Source organism: Acanthaster planci, linkage group LG16 (genome assembly GCF_054643075.1).
Source record: "Acanthaster planci isolate LZ-2023a linkage group LG16, COTS_SCS, whole genome shotgun sequence".
NCBI classification, from domain to species: Eukaryota; Metazoa; Echinodermata; class Asteroidea; order Valvatida; family Acanthasteridae; genus Acanthaster; species Acanthaster planci.
The window spans coordinates 7,886,586-7,906,956 of record NC_141792.1 but is presented as its reverse complement, the minus strand read 5'-3'; the positions used below and the strand labels follow the sequence as shown (position 1 = coordinate 7,906,956).

General features: G+C 42.3%; 2 protein-coding genes across 2 annotated transcripts; both read left to right on the top strand.

Annotated features, from left to right (window-relative positions):
• The first annotated feature begins 2,580 nt into the window (after positions 1-2,580).
• LOC110986575 (uncharacterized) lies at positions 2,581-5,544 on the top strand. The gene is made up of 3 exons (XM_022248543.2): positions 2,581-2,734; positions 3,202-3,292; positions 3,644-5,544. Exons 2-3 carry the CDS (start codon positions 3,202-3,204, stop codon positions 3,937-3,939), a joined length of 387 nt encoding a protein of 128 aa, XP_022104235.2. The 5' UTR covers positions 2,581-2,734; the 3' UTR covers positions 3,940-5,544.
• A 6,143-nt stretch (positions 5,545-11,687) lies between these two features.
• Positions 11,688-18,992, top strand: LOC110986582 (F-box only protein 6-like). The gene is made up of 4 exons (XM_022248555.2): positions 11,688-12,205; positions 14,963-15,203; positions 16,991-17,138; positions 18,109-18,992. The coding sequence occupies exons 1-4, from the start codon at positions 11,794-11,796 to the stop codon at positions 18,250-18,252; spliced, it is 945 nt and encodes a 314-aa protein (XP_022104247.1). The 5' UTR covers positions 11,688-11,793; the 3' UTR covers positions 18,253-18,992.
• Positions 18,993-20,371: the final 1,379 nt, after the last annotated feature.

Below are 20,371 nucleotides of genomic sequence, written 5' to 3'. Positions count from 1 at the left end.
TTGTTAACTTTAAAACCTCTTGATGAAATTTTGTCATTGTCAAAGGGTGAATTAATGCAAGTCCCCTCTAATAGAGACGTTGGAATTTAGAATTCAGGAAAGAATCTGCCTGTTATTGTCTCTCACTAGATATTTGCTTGACATGTGAAATTATTCGGCAGTATTTTAGAAACAAGCCTTGTCAAAGCGTAAGACTTTTCTCACCTGGTTTAAAAATGGTTTTTGTTGTACCTTAACATATATTTTCGTTGCACAGTGAACAATGTACCTTGTTTCTGTACACAACGACTCTTGCATAACTGAAACTCGGCTTTGGTTTCTTTGCTTAAATGTTAGTGAGCTTAGCATGGCTGACGCCGTGCATCCACGAGCTCAGCGTTCGGGGAATTTGTGAGCTCGAATCTGTGAATTCGAATTTAAAAAAGTAGGGCATTAAATTAAGACGTTGAGAATCAAAGTTAATTTTGACAAGTTAAGCTACATGGAATTCCATTCTTTTGCCACATCTGATACTCTGCCCAATAACTTGGGGCTTTACATTTTGCATTATTGTGAGCCACTTTGTATATTTTGTTTTATATAAACCCGTTTCAGAAGTAGAACTGATTGTCGTCTGTGACTGAAAACGGACTGTGGCAAAGCTTGCGTTCCATTAGACTTGAAATCAAGTCGGTAATTGGCTGGGTGTTGTCCACCTTCTTCGCGCTATGTGTGCGCGTTGCAGGTGCGGTGTGTGTACGGCTAGCAATTTAATAACGCGGGAACGGTCAGTGCAACCTCCCTCCCCAATAATATGCGTGTCCGACGGTGCCCAATTACGGACTTGAACAATTTGCAAGTCCTTTTGTGCACAACATATGGGGCTTGCTACCAAAATTGGACGGAGCACTTTGATTGGCTGAGAATTCCAATAATATAAATATTTATTTCAGAGGCACATTGATCGAGCAGTGAACCACAGTCTCGTTCATTGAAGAGGGTGTTTTCATTATCCTAAAAAGACAATTTGCCATAAAAGTGTTTATTCTCTTATCATAAAAAGACACTTCATAGATTTGTTCTTGAATAGTTACGTATACTTTGTCTCTACGCGTCGTATTAAAAGGGATATTGATGCAAGACATGAAAGACACTGGCACCAATTAATTGTAGACATCCCTGTAAATAAATGGATGAATCTGTTCTGTAGCCTGAGCTACTATTGCCGCTATACATGGAAATATATGTATCATGCAGTTCAGTTGTCGCATACGTGAATATCTATCCAGAATCAGGTTGATCAAGTCGTTAGGTGGGCACAGGGGTCGTGGGCGCGCTGACGTGCGCCGACAACCGGTACTGAATAGCCCACGAGCAAGGGCAGAATCGGTATGGCATATATAAAATGACGAAGCGTATCGACTACAAACACGACCGACTAACGATTCGGATTTCAAGTGTAGCCTTCCACAGTCGTTTGTGAACCAGCAATAGGCAGTGACTACCAGACGAGCTTCTGTTGCAAGGACAGTCGCGCCCTCTCTTGGTAAAGCTTGGGGCCCATACTGGATCATGGCTGAAAATTGCACATGGGCCAAAGGACGCAGTTGTTATTATGTTGTTAGAAAAAAACTAGGTATCCATCGTGAACATAAAATCTTCCACATAAAAATCCAAGCTGTATTTTCAAATCCAGTCGTTAATATTTTTTACCTTGGCCTTGCGTGTTTGAAGAGGTGTACCAAAGCCAGGAGAATAGGTACCCACAATACTCCGGTATAAATTCATTGGCGTACACCTACATTAGAGGTATGGCGTGTAAATAATTGCAACCCCCATAGCGACGCCCGTGTGTAAAGTCCTACTTAATCGTTCAACAAGGCAGTTGATTCGAACAAACCATAGACCTGAAGGAGAAAAATACAATGAACTACCAACTCCGGCGGGCGCCTCGTGCATTGCATGTATACAAGTTCCGCCGGCCGGAGTTGCCGGGACAGGAAACTTCCGGTTGACCTTTGAATAGGTGTTCACGTGGAATTAATGATTGCGACAGTCACGTGCCGCTGTGCTTGTAATTTTGCCTTGGAATTCTTTATTTTTCTTTTTGTCGTGGCCAAAATAACAAAATGGGCATGAATGGACGAGAGAGAAAGCATACAAGTGTGTTACGTTATTCGGTATACCATAAAAACTCAGCCCCTATTTGTGTCTTTAGGCGCTGCTTCCAACAACTGCACAATCATTACGTGGAAATTTATACCATTTTGAGTATTTTTGTGTTTCCGCATTGTGCTGCATGCACAACTTTAACACACGGAAAACAGCAAAACGGAAGTTGTCTGTGCCGGTAACTTCTGCACTTCGGGTTGACGCAAGATTGACGTGCGCCCGCTTTAGTTGGCTGTCCACTGTACTTTTCTCCGACAGGTCTATTAACAAACTCTAGGCATATTGAGTTCCCTTGGGAAGCCTAATAGGCCTAATATATTTTTACATGTATTAAAAACTGCCATTCATGCGTAACATCGGACTTGGAACGTTTCGAGGTCAGGACACTAGTCGTGACGTCAGTTGGAAATAATCCGGGCAACTCTGACGAAGTTGTATAGGGAGGGGCGCTATATAAGGACTGACTGCGATTGGTTTTTCCAGTCTTTCCCGATCTGCCGCCTTCCAGATAAATCTCGCTCGCCCGATACGCCATAGGATTGAGAGAAACCGTTGCGGTTGGCACTCTAAACCAATATTCAAGGTAAGTAGGTCCAGTCTATGACCATGCAAGTCAATGTCGTTAGCAGCACTTTTCAGAGTGTTGAGACGCTATTTTTCGTTGCTTTTTTAATAAACAAATGCTGACAGCGTCTGGCCACTTCCAAACTAGTGGGATGTCATTAGTAAATGATGGCCTGTTCGTTTCATGCTCTTGCAATGCATTTCCAACTTGTCGAAATTGGTAAGCAAGTATCAAGACTTGGTGCTTTAACTTATCACAAGTCGTGTAGTTTATTCGCTAGGATCGGCCTTTAAGATGCTTACTGTTTGAATACTTTTAAGCATTGCTGTTCTATAAAAAAAGTCCATCTTACACTCATCTGCCTTTTCGTATTTTCTAGGTTCATGTGGGGCAAGTGATGGAGTTGGTATTTTTGTAACGAGTCTGGGCCATTCTGAACGGTTTTGTATGGTTTTTGTCATTTATTGATTTTTTCCATCTCTCAGATGAATCCAATCGCCGCTCTCTTTGCGATTTTCGCCTTGATGTGCACGACGACTACAGCGATACCAAGCTGTCCCCAATGGTTTGAAAAAGGTACGCCCCTCAAGTTGTCAGCCTAGAATAAGTACCTCAGTACCCCCCTCCCTCTCCCAAATATCGGCGCTTTCTCTATGAATGGCCGATACAATGTGACCACCAGAGCTTTGGCTAGTAACCCAGAACCAATATAGTGATGTGAAGTTCAACTTACAAAGTAATCAATTCCTTTTTTCATGTTTTGAGGTTTTTGCTTTGAATGCTGCCCTATAATGCCATGCCTTAAGAAAGATGGCGTAGACTTCCAAACAACCATACTTGCTTCAGCTAAATCATTACCTTGCGGCGTAAATACTCAGCCAGCTTTTTTCTGTTGTTTTTCTCTTTCCTGTTTTCATTTATTCACAGACGAAGGCTTGTATGGGGTTTGCTTGTCCCCACAAGCCCTCTCTTACGACGAAGGATGGAGTTATTGCTGTGGACTGCACGCCAGCCTGTGCAGTCTGGCTCAGCTGGACGCGCTCTACCAGTTGGGCGCGAGAGACACTCACTGGGGCCTCATCAATGACGAATCGAGGGACGCGCGCCTCACGTCCTGCGGGAAATACCTGCACAGACCCGGCGAGTGCTACGACAACCACTTCCCCAACACCCCGAGGCCGGCTCCACGGAACGAGGTGTACTGCTGTAAGATGACCAAATAAAAATGCCTTATCGATACGGTGTCGGTAAAAGTGTCTTTACGGCAACTACGTGGCAAGAGGAATTTTGAAAACCTATTTATTGGGTCAGCGGGTGTAGTAGTTTAGATGAATTGATATGACAATGTATTCTGTCAGTCTTTTTGAGGTTTAGATTAACAAGGAAGGTTCAGAAACAATGGACGCATAAACCCAGGAGTGGTCATGCAATGAAGTGTGATATTCAAATAGTTCCGCCACAGTCGTATTTACGACCAGCTTCAGTCTGTCATTGCTCGGTGCATTTTTGGTCTCAAAATCAGGCCATTTTGTCCAAACGTGATCGTGTAAACTCAGTTCAGCAATGAGTAGCAAACAGGAACAGCGCAAGTGACCCTTGTCAGAATATTGCCTGTCAGGGTGTTGGTTTTTGTATGTGATTGGATAGGGATTTGAATAGCGAATGAAATGAACAAGTTAAGTCTTAGCTGTCCAATATTTTGACGTTCTTTCAAACGAGGTTAGTCGGTCATTTTAAAGATATCTGCAAAACGGTCACGTCACAATAGGCATGCGCCCTACATATTCATAGATGCTTTAGCAAAAGCAGTCCATTGGAAAGGATTTCTGAATCAAGAGCATGCTTCAAACAAATATTGTTAGTCTTCACTTTTTTTTTTAGATTAAAGCGTGTTTGTAATCAGTACTGACTTAACTTAAAAGTGACACACTTTTTCTTCAACTTTGTATTCTTCTTCAATGTATGGAAACTCCTGTACTTTCCTGCTTGATAAAATGCATCGAAAAGTGCATACTTTTTAAACATTTAACATAAGCCAAGCTATCCCGGACAACTGAGGGCGCTGTTTGCTGTGAAGTTATATAGGGAAGAAAAGGTTCAATGCGAAGGTGTTTCTGTTCAAATTGTGAATTCAGAATTTACGAACTGACAACATTTCTGAGATGGGGTTGATACTTTCTTATTGCTATGCACATAAACATCAGTGAATGAACAAAAATGAGAAAAACAAGTCCAGGAAAGGCATCTACAAAAATGCAGGACTTTTTAATGTTCAAACCAATGTAACATTATCTTCTTCCTGAGATGACATCACAGTTTTCTCTTGAATATAGAATTCTCAATGCACGTATACGCGTAATGAATGGCTTTACTCAAAGATTCAAAATCATAGTATAGTTTTAAGCGATAAAATGGTTTATACACTGTGAATACGGTCCGCGGGCAGGGGGTTGGCCACGCAAAGGATCAGCCTAAATATGGGGGCGGGGGGCATGCCAATCAAATGGATCGTCATACATGCGCTGCACAGATTCAGTGAACGAATCCAGGGCCGGGCGAACAGGTAGTGGCGATGGGCATACTCACAAGTGGCCGTGCAACTGCCTGGTCGAGCACTTTTCCGGAGCTTATCAAAATAGTAAACTACGTTGTTAAACCCACCGCCTTCCCATTGCAACCTCATGTCAGACGGGGTTTGAATGGCGGCATATGTAAGGAAAGAGATTTTCGCATTCGTCATGATTGTGTCCGTGTACTATCAGCCAGTGCTTTATGCTCTATACTAATAGTGGAAAATAAAATATACCTTGGCACCTTTCAAAGTCAAATTTGCAAGTCGTCGCAGTGCATTTTTATGAGGAGTTGAGCCTTTAGGAGTTTGTAGAGTAACTCTTGACGGTATTTGACATAAACTTTGTCGGTATATCGAGCATACCTGTCTTGCGCAAGGCGATTTCCGAGACAGGTGAGCCAAAATACATATCACTGCAGCTGTCAATGCTCGTGGGCTGGCATACATGTAACCGTAAACTTGAAACGGCCGTAACAACAAAAGTGTGTCTCTGATTGAGTTGAAATTTCATGTTTGTAACGATAAGAAGTATTTTAGATGCATACCCGGTTTTAAAAAAAATGGAGCGTGGCACAGCCGAGTTCTTGGGGGAGCGGATTTTTTCTTCCAAACACAAACTCAATAATAATTAATACAGTTATAAGGAATCATAAAACTTTTTTGTGCCAAACTGCAATTACTCGGATTTGACTGAACAAAGTGCAAAGTAATTTTGCCATTTCAACCAAAACTTTTGGCAAGCACCATTGACAGCGGCCAAAAAGTTTCCACAATGATAATACCTCTGGATATCCTTTCTCAAGACTTCTAATGAGGGACTTTTGCTGTTCATTTTCATTTTTATAAATGGGAAATCTGGCATTCAAGAGGATATGGTTCAGGCATTTGAAGTCTAGTGTCAGCAACACCGAACAATACAAGCTGATTGTCTATTGTAAGCTGTATCTTTGTTTTGTCCTTAGCCCAATCTACTATTTATCTCCGGAAAGGGTAACATAATTACGGTTACAAAAAAGATGGATAAGGGTTTCCTCTTCATTTTTGCAGAAGGTACAGACATTGGAATCCAACTTATGAATTTTATATAAAAACGAGTTAGTATCAAGGATTTTGTGGATTCATCTAAACTGAAACCATCTAAGCTTAGAGTCCACTGTGCATATAAAAGGAACACTAAAAACCTGAAACCAGACAACCAAGTCATAGTGGAGTTCAAGTTGCCTTTTCCATTTGTCCACAAACTTTCAAGCGACAGTTTTTGCCGAGACAAAAAGTTGAAAAGTCTCCGAGAGCCCTTTTAGCTGGAGATGAGAAAGTGCATGTTGAAGGGAACAAAGGAAAGGGGATATTATGATTATTCGTCGGCAAATCACCATAAGCAGCCTTGACTAATCTTAAGACCGCACCATATTCAATAAAGTTGGTCTGGACATTGAACTTGACCCTAAAATCGGACAGTGATAGAAAGCAGTCCATGTCGCCTAAAAGATCACATATGAATACAATACCAGCTGAAGACCAGTGCTTATAATGAATAGTCTTATCAATTTTAATTTGCTCGTTGTACCAAAGTGTAGTTTTTCAAACCTCGCCATGAGTTAATGGTTTATGAACCGCAGCAAACTGCTGCCACGAGGTTAAAACAGCAATCCTAAATCGATTGAACCACCCTCTATAAACAATAAATGGAGACGATTACAATAGAGAGCATGACACCCGGAATATTATTAACCTCTGTAAAAATCAAGTAAATCATACATCACACGGATGTTTTTGCCAATGAAGCGCCCTGCCATAAAGCCTTTTTGACTGTCATGAATAATACGAGAAAGGTATTGTTTCAGCCTCTCCGCAATACAGGCAGAGACAATTTTATATGAGATTTTCATCAAAGTAATACGTCGCCAATTTTTCAAAACTGGTGGGGTTTATCCCCTTCCGGCAACAGAGTAATGATACCATTTCTCTGGGTCACCGAAAACTGACCTCTCGGTCTCATTTCTTGCTGGATATAATGACATGACAACCGCCACATTAACTATCCAACAAATGTATGTTTTAGATAGCGCTCAATAGCGAACAAATCCAACAGCTCAGTGACAAGATTCCATAAAATTGTGGTGAAACGCAGGACCATTTCATAAACCACTTCACGCGTGAATTCCACACAGAAGCGAACTTTGTAAATGATTGGCAATTATCATCATAAAGTGTTGAGGGGTAACAGGTCATACAACACACCCTGGGAAAACTGACACTGTGAACAGACATGCACTTAACTTGAACTCCGTTACCTTCATTTTAATTAACGAGCTTGTGATCCACGGTTCCTTTCAGCCATATCGAACAAAAAACTGTTTCTGAGAATCCATTATTGACATGCTTTAACCTTAACTGAAAAATATGAGTTTCTGTAATTTAATTTCTCTGCACCACAGTGGAATTATCAAGTTACATTGTACTCTAAATGAAAACTTGTAATTAGAGCTTGCCTTTTGTTTCATTTACAAACGTTGATCGACATCGCGTGAGTGGGCGACAATTTATAAATAACATCGCCAAACTTTGGCAAACGTACCGGAACCCTTGAAATACCATCTGTCGCGTGAACTCTGTCCTGTTGTGAAGTTATTTATTTAATATATATATATATTGGTCCGTGAAGAACACACCTGTCAGGTTGTGTCACGTTACACTTGAAGTCCTCGACACAACGCACACCTGTCACGCATGCATCTGTAATTTACGTTTTCATTTTTCAGCATTCTGAAGACTTCTAGTGCGTACATGTCCCTGCCCAGCAATTTTGCTGATGGTTGCATGCGTGTCGCCTCATAAAGTACAATGGAATCAGATTACATTTTGGATGACGTTGTCATGAAGTCACAGTATTTTGGCAAGAACATTCATGTCTACTTAAGTAATCCCCCCACCCCACCAAAGAATTATTTTTGTGACCATTATATGCACATCTTGCGATTAGGACTGATGTTTTTGTCAAGTTTGATGTTGGTCCGTCAAGAAACATGTCGAAAAAGAGATGCGGAGAATTACCGTAGAGAAAATAGACCAACAGCACAGGACTTTTCCAAACAACCCAACAACAAAAAAAGAGTAGGTACTGCGGGACAACCATACGGATGACGGATGCTATTCAGTGATCAGATGCTAAAGTAGGAATAAAAGACGAATGCTGCAGTGACCGCTGGAAAACAAGTATAAAATTGAACGATCGAAAGAGATTCCTTTCAGTTACTCGGAAAAGAAGTTGTCACTTGAATAAACACAGCTACAAGACCACGTTTGAGTATTTAAAACCATCAAAACCATCATGGTGCATTGCCCGCCTGCCTGCCTGTCTGACAGACAGACAGATGTTTTTACGATCCGGTGAACAAGCATTTCGTTTCAACATTATAGATTTCGAGAAAAAAAAACACTTTCAATGGCTTGCGAGCTTTTGGATGATAAATTCCATAAGTTAACATTCACAGTTGAGGCTAATGTTTTGTATAATGTGCTATTAATAATAATCCTTAATGTTTGATTCACAATTATAATTTTGGTAAAGATAAAATCTGAACAAGTTGTCAGTCCATACGGTGAAGCCATTTCTTCATTTTTAGCTTATGTATGGTTTGACGAGGCTGCCACACGGACTGATTTATTATTTTGAACTGACACACTGTGTGCACGTATGTTCATGCCCCACACTTAGTTTGTGCGCATGCGTACTGAATTCCACTGTAGCAAGCCTGTAAAATGGCTCTTGACTCGGACAGGTGGAGCCCAAAAGTAATCGCTCAACATTAAGTTCAGAAAAAGTTGTTTGCCCCTCATTTCCATACCAATTAGTATTTCAACACACAAAGTCCCTTTTGATGTCTTGCACACGATGGAAAACCTTTTTCTGCCAAATTTTTGCCCGTCTTTCTTCCACACCTCCAAAGTAACAGAGTCAGAAGTTGGAAGTGAAGCCAACATTTTAGGGGGGATTTTTTCAGTTTTGCCGAGTTTTCCCTGACATTTCTCTACTTGTGAATAGTGAGGAATATCATGAACACTCTAACGAGAAAGTATCATGCAAGAAGGAAACCGTATGGATGAAAACGGAAAGGTTTTCTTCGTGCCTGTTAGTCGGGCAATTTGACGTTATCGTACGCATTCGTGTAGTGCGCTAGGCCAACTCGTACCCAAACGCACTCGTATCCAGGTCTGTGTACGTAGTGTGCACCATGCCTAAAATCCAGACATCTCATTTTTGGTCGCTGCCAAACTCAGTGTGGAAATTTGAATCCGCATGAAAAATTAACTGCATTTCAGACAAATAGCTCTTGATCTTGAAAAAAATAACTGATAGCTACTAAAAAAGTATCAGTCTTCCAGACAGCATCACCGATGATCTGAGAAGAATTCGACAAAAGTGTGAAAATTGGCATTAAGTAAGGTGAAAAACACGGAAAATGACGAAAATGGGTCCCAATGAAAAACGAGGTGAATTTTGAAAAAAGGTTTCCTTCCTAGAAGTAATAACCTTTTAGCATATAAGAGTTACTAGAATTTCTCAATGGCTCCTGGAAAGCATCCAAAGTGTTACAAATGAGTTCGGATGCCCCATTTTCAAGACAAGGGCGTTCAGTCATGCATGACAGGAGGGATACCATCAAGGTATCATTAGAAAGAATAATGCTTCTTCTTTTCGGAAATCTTTATACGTTATAATCATATCTCATGGTTTTGGCATATTAACCCCTTTCCTCGAGGTTTGGTGTTTTCTGGGACACCCTGTATAGCACAGTGTTATTCATGCACTAAGCTTGCAAGGCCGCTTTTTACGCATGCGTGCTCAGCCTTAAGTGGCCCACACAAACGACTCCACGATTCAAAGATTTAAAGTAACTCGGGCGTTGGACAACCGATTTGAGCGATCAAAACGGGAAAATGTGGTTTCATATCTGGTCAAAAATGGAGTGTCACATTGGTTTCGAGCCTTTATGAATTGGACCTGTGTTGAGAAAACTATTGGCAAAGCCCACTTGCCACTCAGTCAAGCCATGATAATGGCCCCAGCTGCGGTTTTGCGCTTAGCTCATAACAACATTCCCTGAGGGAGATGATAAGAGTGGCTGATAAGAGATCTTCGAAATCCTCAGCTGGTTCGACCTGCCAGAAAAACCAGGCTGCTGAACTTTGGTTTTCTGGTATATGAGAATTCACGGCATGGTCAATCGCCCCACGCTTAAAGCGGAGCCTATTCGCCGCGCTCACGTAACATCAAAGATCGCATACGATCTTTGCTTATCACACAGATGTGCGCCTCCTCAAATTTGCCTAAAATCTGTTACTGAACAGAGCGCCATCGACAACTTTACACCGCGCCAAGTGACTAGCGCGCTCTGTCAAGTCACACTATCAACCAAAAGCTCTTAAGTCGCTACTTTTGGCAGTTGGTTCAACTTACTCCCGTTAGAAACCATCCACACAACCGTTGATGCAAAAACCGAACTCTTTCAGTTTATCATAGCTAGCTGGTAAAGTTCCAAATAAAGTTTGGTCCCTTGGATATGTAAGTCTGGCGAAGTAGTCTTCGAACTTACACCCTTAAAGTCAAGCGTGCGGAGGATGATGCGGACCTCTTGTTGGGAACACGTCGGTCCGCTCCTTCTGCATTGTTTTGTTTGCCATCCACCATACCCATGTTGCCTTCCAGATCCTGGCAACTGTCCTTCAATAAAGTTGATAACCTCGGCAATGTTGCTGTGTCCTTTATATCTAAAAAGCCCCATACCCCTTTAAATGTGTTTCAAGTCTTGCACTAATATGGCATGATAAATTGTGCCTGAGCACATGCAATTTCCTTGCAGTATTTTAAATGAGGGCTCCCCTTCCCACCATGTTGAAAATTGCCTTGTCTCACTTTGCTGTTCCCAGTAGTATTATTTCGGTATTTATTATCATAGCACAAATTTTGTCGCTGCAACAAAATTTTGTTGTTCCCTCAAGTCGCCGACAATAATTCTTCCTACCATGTCCCTTTGAAGCCCACCGTGACCGTATGATCCTCCTGTGAAAACTCATTCCCTGTACTGCTGTAGCCTAAGTTCGTCATGTCCTTCGTGGCTGTTTGTATGTGACTGGAGAGAAGACCACATATACAAGCTGCTAAACCTGGTCTCTTCTCCAGTCGCTTTGTAGTTACACACAGCCACGAAGGCCTTGACGAAAGGCTAGCACCGCTGTGGTTACCGTACCGTACCGCTGCGGCGCTGGCGCTGGGACCGGTTGGAGATTAGTGGCAGCACCCTCTTACTTCCCGTCCTTTTTATCGTAGGTTTGCTGCTATAGGAATAGGGAACCAGCCTACTGAGCCATTCTCCAACTACAGGACTCTGCGGCTGTCACTTCTTGCGTTTTCTAATAAAGGTGCCACAGTAAGCAGCTGTAGCCGTATGTAAAAGTTGCCCTCGATTCATGCGCGGCTGCGCGTCCATCAAAATGTTTGAAGATGGGGGCGGCCATGGTGCACGGGAAGACCGGGCCCGGCACTGGCAGTGATGAGCAAGGAAAGGAGGACCATGGATGGGAAGACCAAGATTCTTGGGAAGAAGCTGGTATGGATGATATCGACATGGCAGTTGATTCCAACGAGTCTCTCCAGATGACTTTGGAGGTTATGCCAGTCGAATTGTTGACAGAAATTTTGTCGTTTGTACCGCCCAAGTGGCTGTTAAACTGCGCGCTGGTTTGCCGCGCGTGGAGGGACGTGGTGCAAAGCCAGGGGCTGTGGCGGAAGATGTGCCAGAGGACCGGGCGATTTATTGAGAAATACATGGCGCCGCATTACCCAGAAGATTGGAGGGAATTCTACTTCAAATGTCCCTACACGAGGAACCTCATTAAGAACCCAAGTGGGAAAGGTTTGTGACGTTTGATTTTGAAAGGCCTATTTGACGTGTTTAACATGTTTAGGCCTAACTTTAAGTTTAACATGGTTAAATTTTAGGCCTAGCCTACTTCCTGAACATATTGTTAGACTTTACTGGTCATGCATCATACAGGTTTAATGCCTAATGGGTTACTCTTGGGTTACACACTGCACAAAAGCAGGCACAACATAACAAGCATCCGATAATAGGCCAGGAGAATAGAAGTTGTAGATTTGCATCCTAACAATGTCAAAAACACAGGAGGCATTTTTTAAATTTTCATTTTAGGGGGTCTATTCATTTATATTTTGTTTCAACCTCCAGTAGGCCTACAGATAATTTTGAAGTGTAATAATGCCAAACTACATGTACAACCAAAACAGAAGCCTTGCTGAGGGATGAGCCACATGCACATGTACATGTAGGCCTTTCATCATTTCCTGGATCAGGTCAAAATAGGGATCGTCACAACAAAAGGACCCACAGTACTATGTACTTGTATGTAGGTTACATTATAAACATGCAAGCGCAGGCCATCTGACGGCAACACATGTGGGTCAGCCATAGCTCAAGCGGTCTTCTGGACATACATGTACGAAAGCCATCTGAACTGAGCTAAGTGTGGATGGAATGCACGAGTATGGTGTTTTACTTTTATACTCTGCTAGAAGTAGAAGATTTGGAACTCTGATTTTTGTGATTTTGTGTCTTTTTCTAACAAATTATGAAATTACTGTAAATAATGATTTTTGAGGGGTGGTGGCATCAGGATATGCAGGTGGTGGACGGAAATCTACAACTTCTATTCTCATGGCCTTAGTCTGGATATGAGACCTGATGATTTTGACTATTCTCATCAAGATTCTATCAAGAGACGTCAGGGAATTATGTGTCAGGGGACCAGACTAATCTGATATTGGCTCAATCATTTTGAAAACTGGGGAGGTAGGGCACACACTGTACGCAGCGCTGTGGAGTTGTTCACAAAGTGGTCAAGCCGATATCGGGTGTTTGTAACAACGCACATGCGGTGTGTGATGCATTGCGTAAATGGCCACACTTTGTAGATTGGGTGGATCTTCTTGCGCTGAAAGGCAGGATGGTAAGAAACAGCAATGGATTCTGCCAAAACAGTTGGTTACATGTTTCAAAAACCATAGGGCATGGATTTTTAACGTACGTGCTCATTTTCTGATGTGGAAAAAGAGACTTGTGACTTGACTTGTATTTAGCCCAAATGACTTGTGACTTGACTTGCCCTGTGACCAAATGACTTGTGACTTGACTTGCCCTGTGACCAAATGACACTTGACTTGACTTGCCCTGTGACCAAATGACACTTGACTTGACTTGCCCTGTGACCAAATGACTTGACTTGACTCGCCCTGTGACCAAATGACTTGTGACTTGACTTGGACTTGCAAAATATGACTTGCTGCCACTTCTGCTGACTGTACATGTATGTACATGTACATGTAAATAGGTTAAATGCACACATACTGTATACTGGGGAGACAACAGTGATGCAGACTAACACAAGTATCCAAAACAAACTCCTTGCCTTGAAGAAATTACACTGCACTTCGGGGCAAGGGTATGGGCAAGGACATACATGTACATACATGTACATGTATTAAAGTTTTGGAGTATCTTGGCCACAGAAAGGGGAAATGTCTCCCCTCTTGTCCTCTCTCAGTTCCCTGTGTCATTCCTGTCCTTAGTCCCTTTCACTGCCTCTTTCACATTCCTGCATCAACAAGTTGCCATCTTTGGAATAGGCGGGATTCAAACCACCTACTTGTGCCCCCCCACTCACTGTAACACCCATTCCTCCCACTTGCTTTCCTGTGGTGAGTCCATGTACCTTGGCTGCAATTCTGCTGGATGCGACAGGAAGTCATTGGCGACCAACATCAGTTTCTTTGAAATGTTAAATTTGATGTCACAGGATGACAGAAAAAGCGGAAATGTTGATCCTTGCTCACTGTGACGGATGCAAACTTCAGAAGGGTCATTTTGATGGCCTCCTTTCCGTAGGTGTGTTGAGTTTGAGCGTCAATCTTTCATGATTTGGTCGACCTTTACATGTATGTGGTCAGTCGATCATGTTACACAATCTGCCAGTGATTTTGAAGTCAGCGAACACAATTTTGGTTTAATTTCCTGGTTTCAGAAGATCAGTTTGGAAAACAGGAAGTCTAAGATTTCCTATCAGATCAGCCGATAGAGCAGTCTGTCACCTGATCATTCAGATCGACCAGCCACACCCAACAAATATACCACGTCTTGCCTGTTTACAGAGAAATTTGGTCACATGAGAAATTTGTTAAAAGCTCAACCCAATGATGTGAGTGAAGTGTTCATGCAGTGCATTTGATGTTCAATACAGCCCTTGTAGAAATGTACCTAGATGTATGTGCTTCAATGAACCTTATTTCCAAATTTTTGTTATTTTAAAGGGTATTGGGTGCCTTCTGGAGCCTTTTTGCTAGCAGTTATTTCAATATAAAAACTGTGATGTTCTCCCTGGAAGAAAACTTCAACGTTTTCTGTTTGAGTTGCCAACGAGTAACCCTTTTTCATTTACCACAAAATGTGAGGTTTACCACTCGAAGGATCTCAAATTGTTTCTATACATTGAAGAAGAGTATGAAATTGCACGAAAAGTTTGTCAAAGAGAACTTTAAATTGGCTGAACCCTCTGACATAATTCATGTCTTGCTCACGCTGTGTCTCTACGCTCAACAGACGGTCTGAATGCTGGCTGGATCATCACTGGCAATGGTGGAGATGGTTGGCTTGTGGAAACTGAGCGTGCAGGCTCCGAGTCCAAACCGGACGAGTTGCGGGCCATCAGCGACGGGAGCCCACATCACTTTGCCACATCTTATGGGTGGTGCATACGCCATCAGCTCATCGACCTGGTGGCTGAGGGTTGTTCAGAGGCCATGCTTGATAAAGCCCAGCCGGACATATTCGTCTCAGAATGGTAAAGATTGAAAAAGTCCAAACAAAGTGTCTTCGGTTTTACTTTTTGTGCCACTTGGCGTGCTTTTTAAACACATAAAATTGCCCTTGCTTTTAACAACAACTGAGGGCGCTGCTGTAGGTGTGATGTCATTCATGGAAGAAGCTGTTCACTTCATACGTGTTTTCAGTACTAATTGTGAATCCAAAATTTGATGATTTGAAAACACTACCAAAGGGGTTGCTCTCTGGCATATCACCATGTTCCGGCACCTGCATTACCAAGAATCCCCAAAGAAAAGGAAATTTCTGAGAGCAATTATTATCAAAGATTCAGGCAGATTTTTTTTGTGCACAAACTAATGCAACACTGAGGTGTTATCCCTGAGATGACATCACAGTTACATGTTTATTGGCAATGACAGCAAAACAAAAGACATCAAACAGGAAGTCAGTAAAGATCTTCTGAGACAAACCTCTTACACCTGGGGCCAATTTCACAGAGCTGCTGACGTGAAAAATTTGTTTAAGCGTGAAAAAACCTTGCTTGACAAATCAGGTTACCAGTCAGCCAGCACGAGCGTTTTCATTAAAAAAAAATGCTCATGTCAACTTATAGCTCAGAGTTTAAACTGAGGTCTTGGGCCAAAACTACGGACGACGATGACGGTGACTGATGAAAGGTGGCAGTGTTTGTTGCAGTTGCAGCTCCTGCATTTTGAGTTTCACAAAAGTTGTTGCGTATTTCTTCTCTGAACTCTGACAAAGCCTTTACTTCAGAAGTCATTCTGTGACAGGAATCACAAGTGTGATGAGATGCTGCAGCACTATAATCACAAATGATGTCCCTCGACAGAGCAGCAATTACTCGTTTGGTTTCCCGGGAAAAATAGCTTTTACATGTGACAAACTCCTTTGCGCAAAGTAGAAACTACGTGTATCTTGTGGGTTGTCTGCGTAGAGCTGCCATGTTGTACACATTACATGTATGCATGCATGTCAAAACTTGGCAACCCGTTTGGCAACGGCCTGTTTACATAAAACGGTGACGCCCCCAGTGCTGCAAAATTCCCAAGATGTCAGCAGTGCAAGCTGGTCTACTGGTGCCCTACAGGGCGCCCAATTTACAAATAAATTTGCTCGCGAGTGGCGATCCGCTATCGATCACTGATGTCTTGGGCCAAGACTATAGTCCACGAGGCAAAAACAAATCATTCATCCTGCCACTGAATAAAATTTCTGTCTTCTACCTGAATGCGAAACATTCATCAAACTCATCGAACCAGTCTCAAGAACCTACTCCTCTGGTGGTAGGACCTTCATCCACGTGCAGTTCACTTCTGGAGCAGTCCCCCCCCCCAACAGTGTGGTCGGAGAGATCAGCAAAATTGGCTTCCAGTCCTTGAAAAGCCTTGTACATCGTCATCTGCTTTCCACATCATGATGTTGTTTAGAGAACCTTGCCCAGCCTCTAGGCTGCTGTGAACCACTGATGGGCCCTTTTAGTTTACTCTTAGCACTGTGTTGCCTGTATTAGTTCATGACCTTGCCATACCTCTTGTGGCTATTCACCGTAGCATTTTATATATAAAAAAAATTCAACAGTTGTTTTGTACAAGCAGAACATCATCTAAATAACATCTTGTGATGAGGATTTATTCGGTTGCAGTATAAAGAAATTTGTAACAAGTTCACAAAAAATGCAAACCTCATACATGTTCCTGACCACGGAGTCCCTGCCGATGCTGTACTCGGAAGGATCGTAGCACTTTAGCAGTTGTTTTTGGTTTTTTTTTATCAAATGTCCAGGTTTGCAGCACGCTTTGACTGTGGCAGTGTGTATGAGTTGACAGTGCAGTTGCAGAGGGACGAAAGTGGAAACAAGGACAGAATCATCGACAAGTTCACTTTTGGCCCGTACACCACTCCACAGTGGGGGCCGTCCTACTGGAAGGAGGTGAGTGGTTGAATAATGAGGGGACTGGCAACAAGTCTATTGAAGAGTGTTCTTTACCCCTCCCCCATGGGACAGGAAATCTAAATGTGACCCACTCTGTGAAAATGAGTCTTAAGTCACCAGAGCGGAGCCACTTTTTGAGTTTTCATCTGTATTGGAAAAAGCAAATTGAGTTTTTTGTTTTGATGTATGACTCATTTGGTAGCCTGATGAAAGTGGATACTCCATGGTGAAAAATGCTGTGGTTTCCTATTGATTCACACTGTGCAAAATTATTCTAGAGGACTTTTTACTCCAAAGTGGCTCTGGCAATTTACGACTCATTTTCACCGAGTGGGTCACATGTTTGTGGACAGCTACCCTCTAATCCGCCTCAAGCAGAAGCACCCCCTCATCAGTTGAAAAGAGCCATATTGGTCAGGAGTGTTCCTCGTGGTAGTCGTATGACTGTAACGCTTGTGCATATATTAATTCCGTAGTCATTCATGAAGCAACGTTCAGTGCCGACCAAAGGAGCCTCCATTGCTAAGAAAACAGCGCCCTCTCTTGGTTCAGCTCGAGGCTCATAGTCTTTCAAACATTCTGAAGTTTGTGTTGCCCCACCCGCCTAAATATGATCCAACCCAAGAAGCCAACAGCTTGATTTTAAAAAATTAAACAAAGTGAAAATCAGCTGGAAAATAATTTCACTTAGGGTTGTACTAGGATGACATTTCTATGGGCATGTGATCTGAGGTGCACACATTTTACAGGGAACAACAATATCCATTAAACTGGTCCTTTGCGCATAGGTTGTGAGTACAATCTATTTCGAAATTGAAGATAGGGGGCAGAGTCCTACCCCCCTCCCCTGAATGAGAGACTTCCACTTACCCCCCCCATCTGCAGGAGGGGTTCAATCGCACACAAATTCCCATTTATGTCAACTTTGAATTTTGTGGCTGTCTTTTGTGTTTTCTAACCTTTGCAGGCGAGCCACGTGTTCTCGGGCTACGGACCGGGATTGCGCTTCATCCACTACGAAGACAGGAGCAAAGATACACAATTCTGGGCGGGGCACTACGGATCCAAGATGGCAGGGTCCGTTGTCAGGCTGCAGTTCAACAGGAAGTAAGGAGAAAGACCTGTAGTGAACAATAGTCAGCATGGCGACGCTCTGGAGGGTTCAAATCCAAGGACTGAAAAAGAGTCAGAGGGGGCAGAAATGAACAAACAGGAGCCATAAATCTGCTAGCAACCAAGAAAGAATGTGACACGTTCTTTAGATCTCTAATGATATTGAATTTTAAAATGGTGTCTACATGTACATGTATGCAAACACTTACTGTGTTCTTAAACATCAATACCTCACCCCACAAAATCCATTTAATCCCCCCTCAAAAAAAAAAACCAGGGTCCAGAAGTGGTGATTCTTCCACTCTACTACACTTGTAACAGAAGTCCTATAGGACAGAAGTCTTTTCCTTGAGGCTTTAAAATCGTTTTACATAAGCGAACTCTTGTTATACAAGACAGAAATCACTTCTTTTGAGTCTTTCACTCAAGGTGTGAACATTATGAGCTATAATTGCTGCAATTTTAGGGACCATGGCGATACAAGGCAAGAAATAAAATTTGATGGGCATTTGTATCCCAGACATAATTCAAAATATATCAATACATGCTATATTAAAGCCTGCATCACACAAGTAGAGAGGATGTGTATGATAATATTTATTACCCAGTGGTGTATCAAGACGGGGGTGGGGCAAGTCGCCCCATCCCTAGACTTAATGCCAATTCTTTTCTTTTGTGTCACGTGGAAAAACCTGTTTTATTTATTAAAGGAAGCTGTGCTCAGTTTATGGTGCTGAATGCTGATTGTTTAGCCTTTGTTATGTAAACACACAGTCACTTCAGTCTGCTTTCAACAGATTATGCAATGATACCGCGCACGACTCTGTGTCTGACCCGACACTGAAAGTGTGACTTTCGGAGAATTCTGAAGCGTCTCTTCTTTCCTCCTCCAAATGCGATCCAACTTTTAAAATACAGACTCAAGTTGTCCGAATATTGTTGGGCTCCTACAAGAACCGTCAACGGTTTTACTAAGTGGCATAACTAGGCTGAAATTTCAAGGAGGACACCCAGGCTGTACATATTTTTCGGGGGAGGGTTGATACAGAAAGTAGATGAACTTCAATTGGTACATGGTTTGTGTGCATTCTGAAATTTCAAACACGTAGGCGTAATTGTATACCCGTACTTTTGGGGGACAGTTCAGGAAATATCTGTTCCTTGCGCACAAGGAATGAGCTCATCCACCGAAAATGGTAGCAGCCAATCAAATTACGGGACTTGATGTTTCCATCTTTCATACATGCATTATAATGAACGAGTCTAACTACTTTTACTGGTCGAAAATCCACGTATGACTATTTTGATTGGTGGAAATTATGTTTACGTTATGCAAGATAATGTGTAATTATGAATAACTACGTATCATCAACGGGGTTCTCTATGGCTTATCCGTCATGTCGGTCTTTCTGCACTGACTGGTGACACACGGTGCACAATCCGAGCGCGACTGCGGTGTACTACTGTGGACAGTGAAGGGATATGAGCAATGTAATATGTCCGACTTGATTCAAGTCTACTTTTGTTGCTGACCGGTGTGTCATCAACCGGTCATGATCATCCGTGTGATGGGCGTTCGACCAATAGGAATAGGTAAACTTTCAGGTGTTCATGAATTTACATATAAATTGTGTTTGCATAAGATTTTTTTAGGGGAGGGGGGTCTGTGTCTCCTGTCTTCAAATGAAAGGTTGTTAATGAAATTCATTTTGAGCCATCTCCGCTGACTTTTCCTAAATATTACTTGAGGAGGACAGAGGGAAAATTCCATCATAAGTGTTTTCTGAAAAATTATCGAACGTGATGGGACAGCCCAATGTAAAATCCCCATAAGCGGACCGCGCGAGGGTTCCAGAAGCTTGCCGCGTAACCTTTTACTTTCAGGCTTTATCACGGGTAATTGTGCTCTGTTGGAATTATACTTCCGACTGACATTGCAGAGGTCCTCACCAGTTAATGCTAAGTATCAGTGTGTGCACATTTTAACACTGAGGGTATCAGGAAACAAAAGTGGTGTTATTAATAACAGTCAGTTTATGGTAAACCTAACATCAAAGAGGGCAAAGGTGTTTGTATTGAGTTAAATCACGAGCTACACCTTTCAAAGAAACCACATA

What these genes read in the sequence shown, in the direction of transcription:
- LOC110986575 (XM_022248543.2), top strand. Translation starts at nt 3,202, where the DNA reads ATGAATCCAATCGCCGCTCTCTTTGCGATTTTCGCCTTGATGTGCACG. An exon ending in TCCCCAATGGTTTGAAAAAG is followed by an intron (nt 3,293 to 3,643) that starts GTACGCCCCTCA and finishes ATTTATTCACAG; the next exon opens with ACGAAGGCTTGTATGGGGTT.
- LOC110986582 (XM_022248555.2), top strand. Translation starts at nt 11,794, where the DNA reads ATGGGGGCGGCCATGGTGCACGGGAAGACCGGGCCCGGCACTGGCAGT. An exon ending in TAAGAACCCAAGTGGGAAAG is followed by an intron (nt 12,206 to 14,962) that starts GTTTGTGACGTT and finishes TACGCTCAACAG; the next exon opens with ACGGTCTGAATGCTGGCTGG. An exon ending in GACATATTCGTCTCAGAATG is followed by an intron (nt 15,204 to 16,990) that starts GTAAAGATTGAA and finishes TCAAATGTCCAG; the next exon opens with GTTTGCAGCACGCTTTGACT.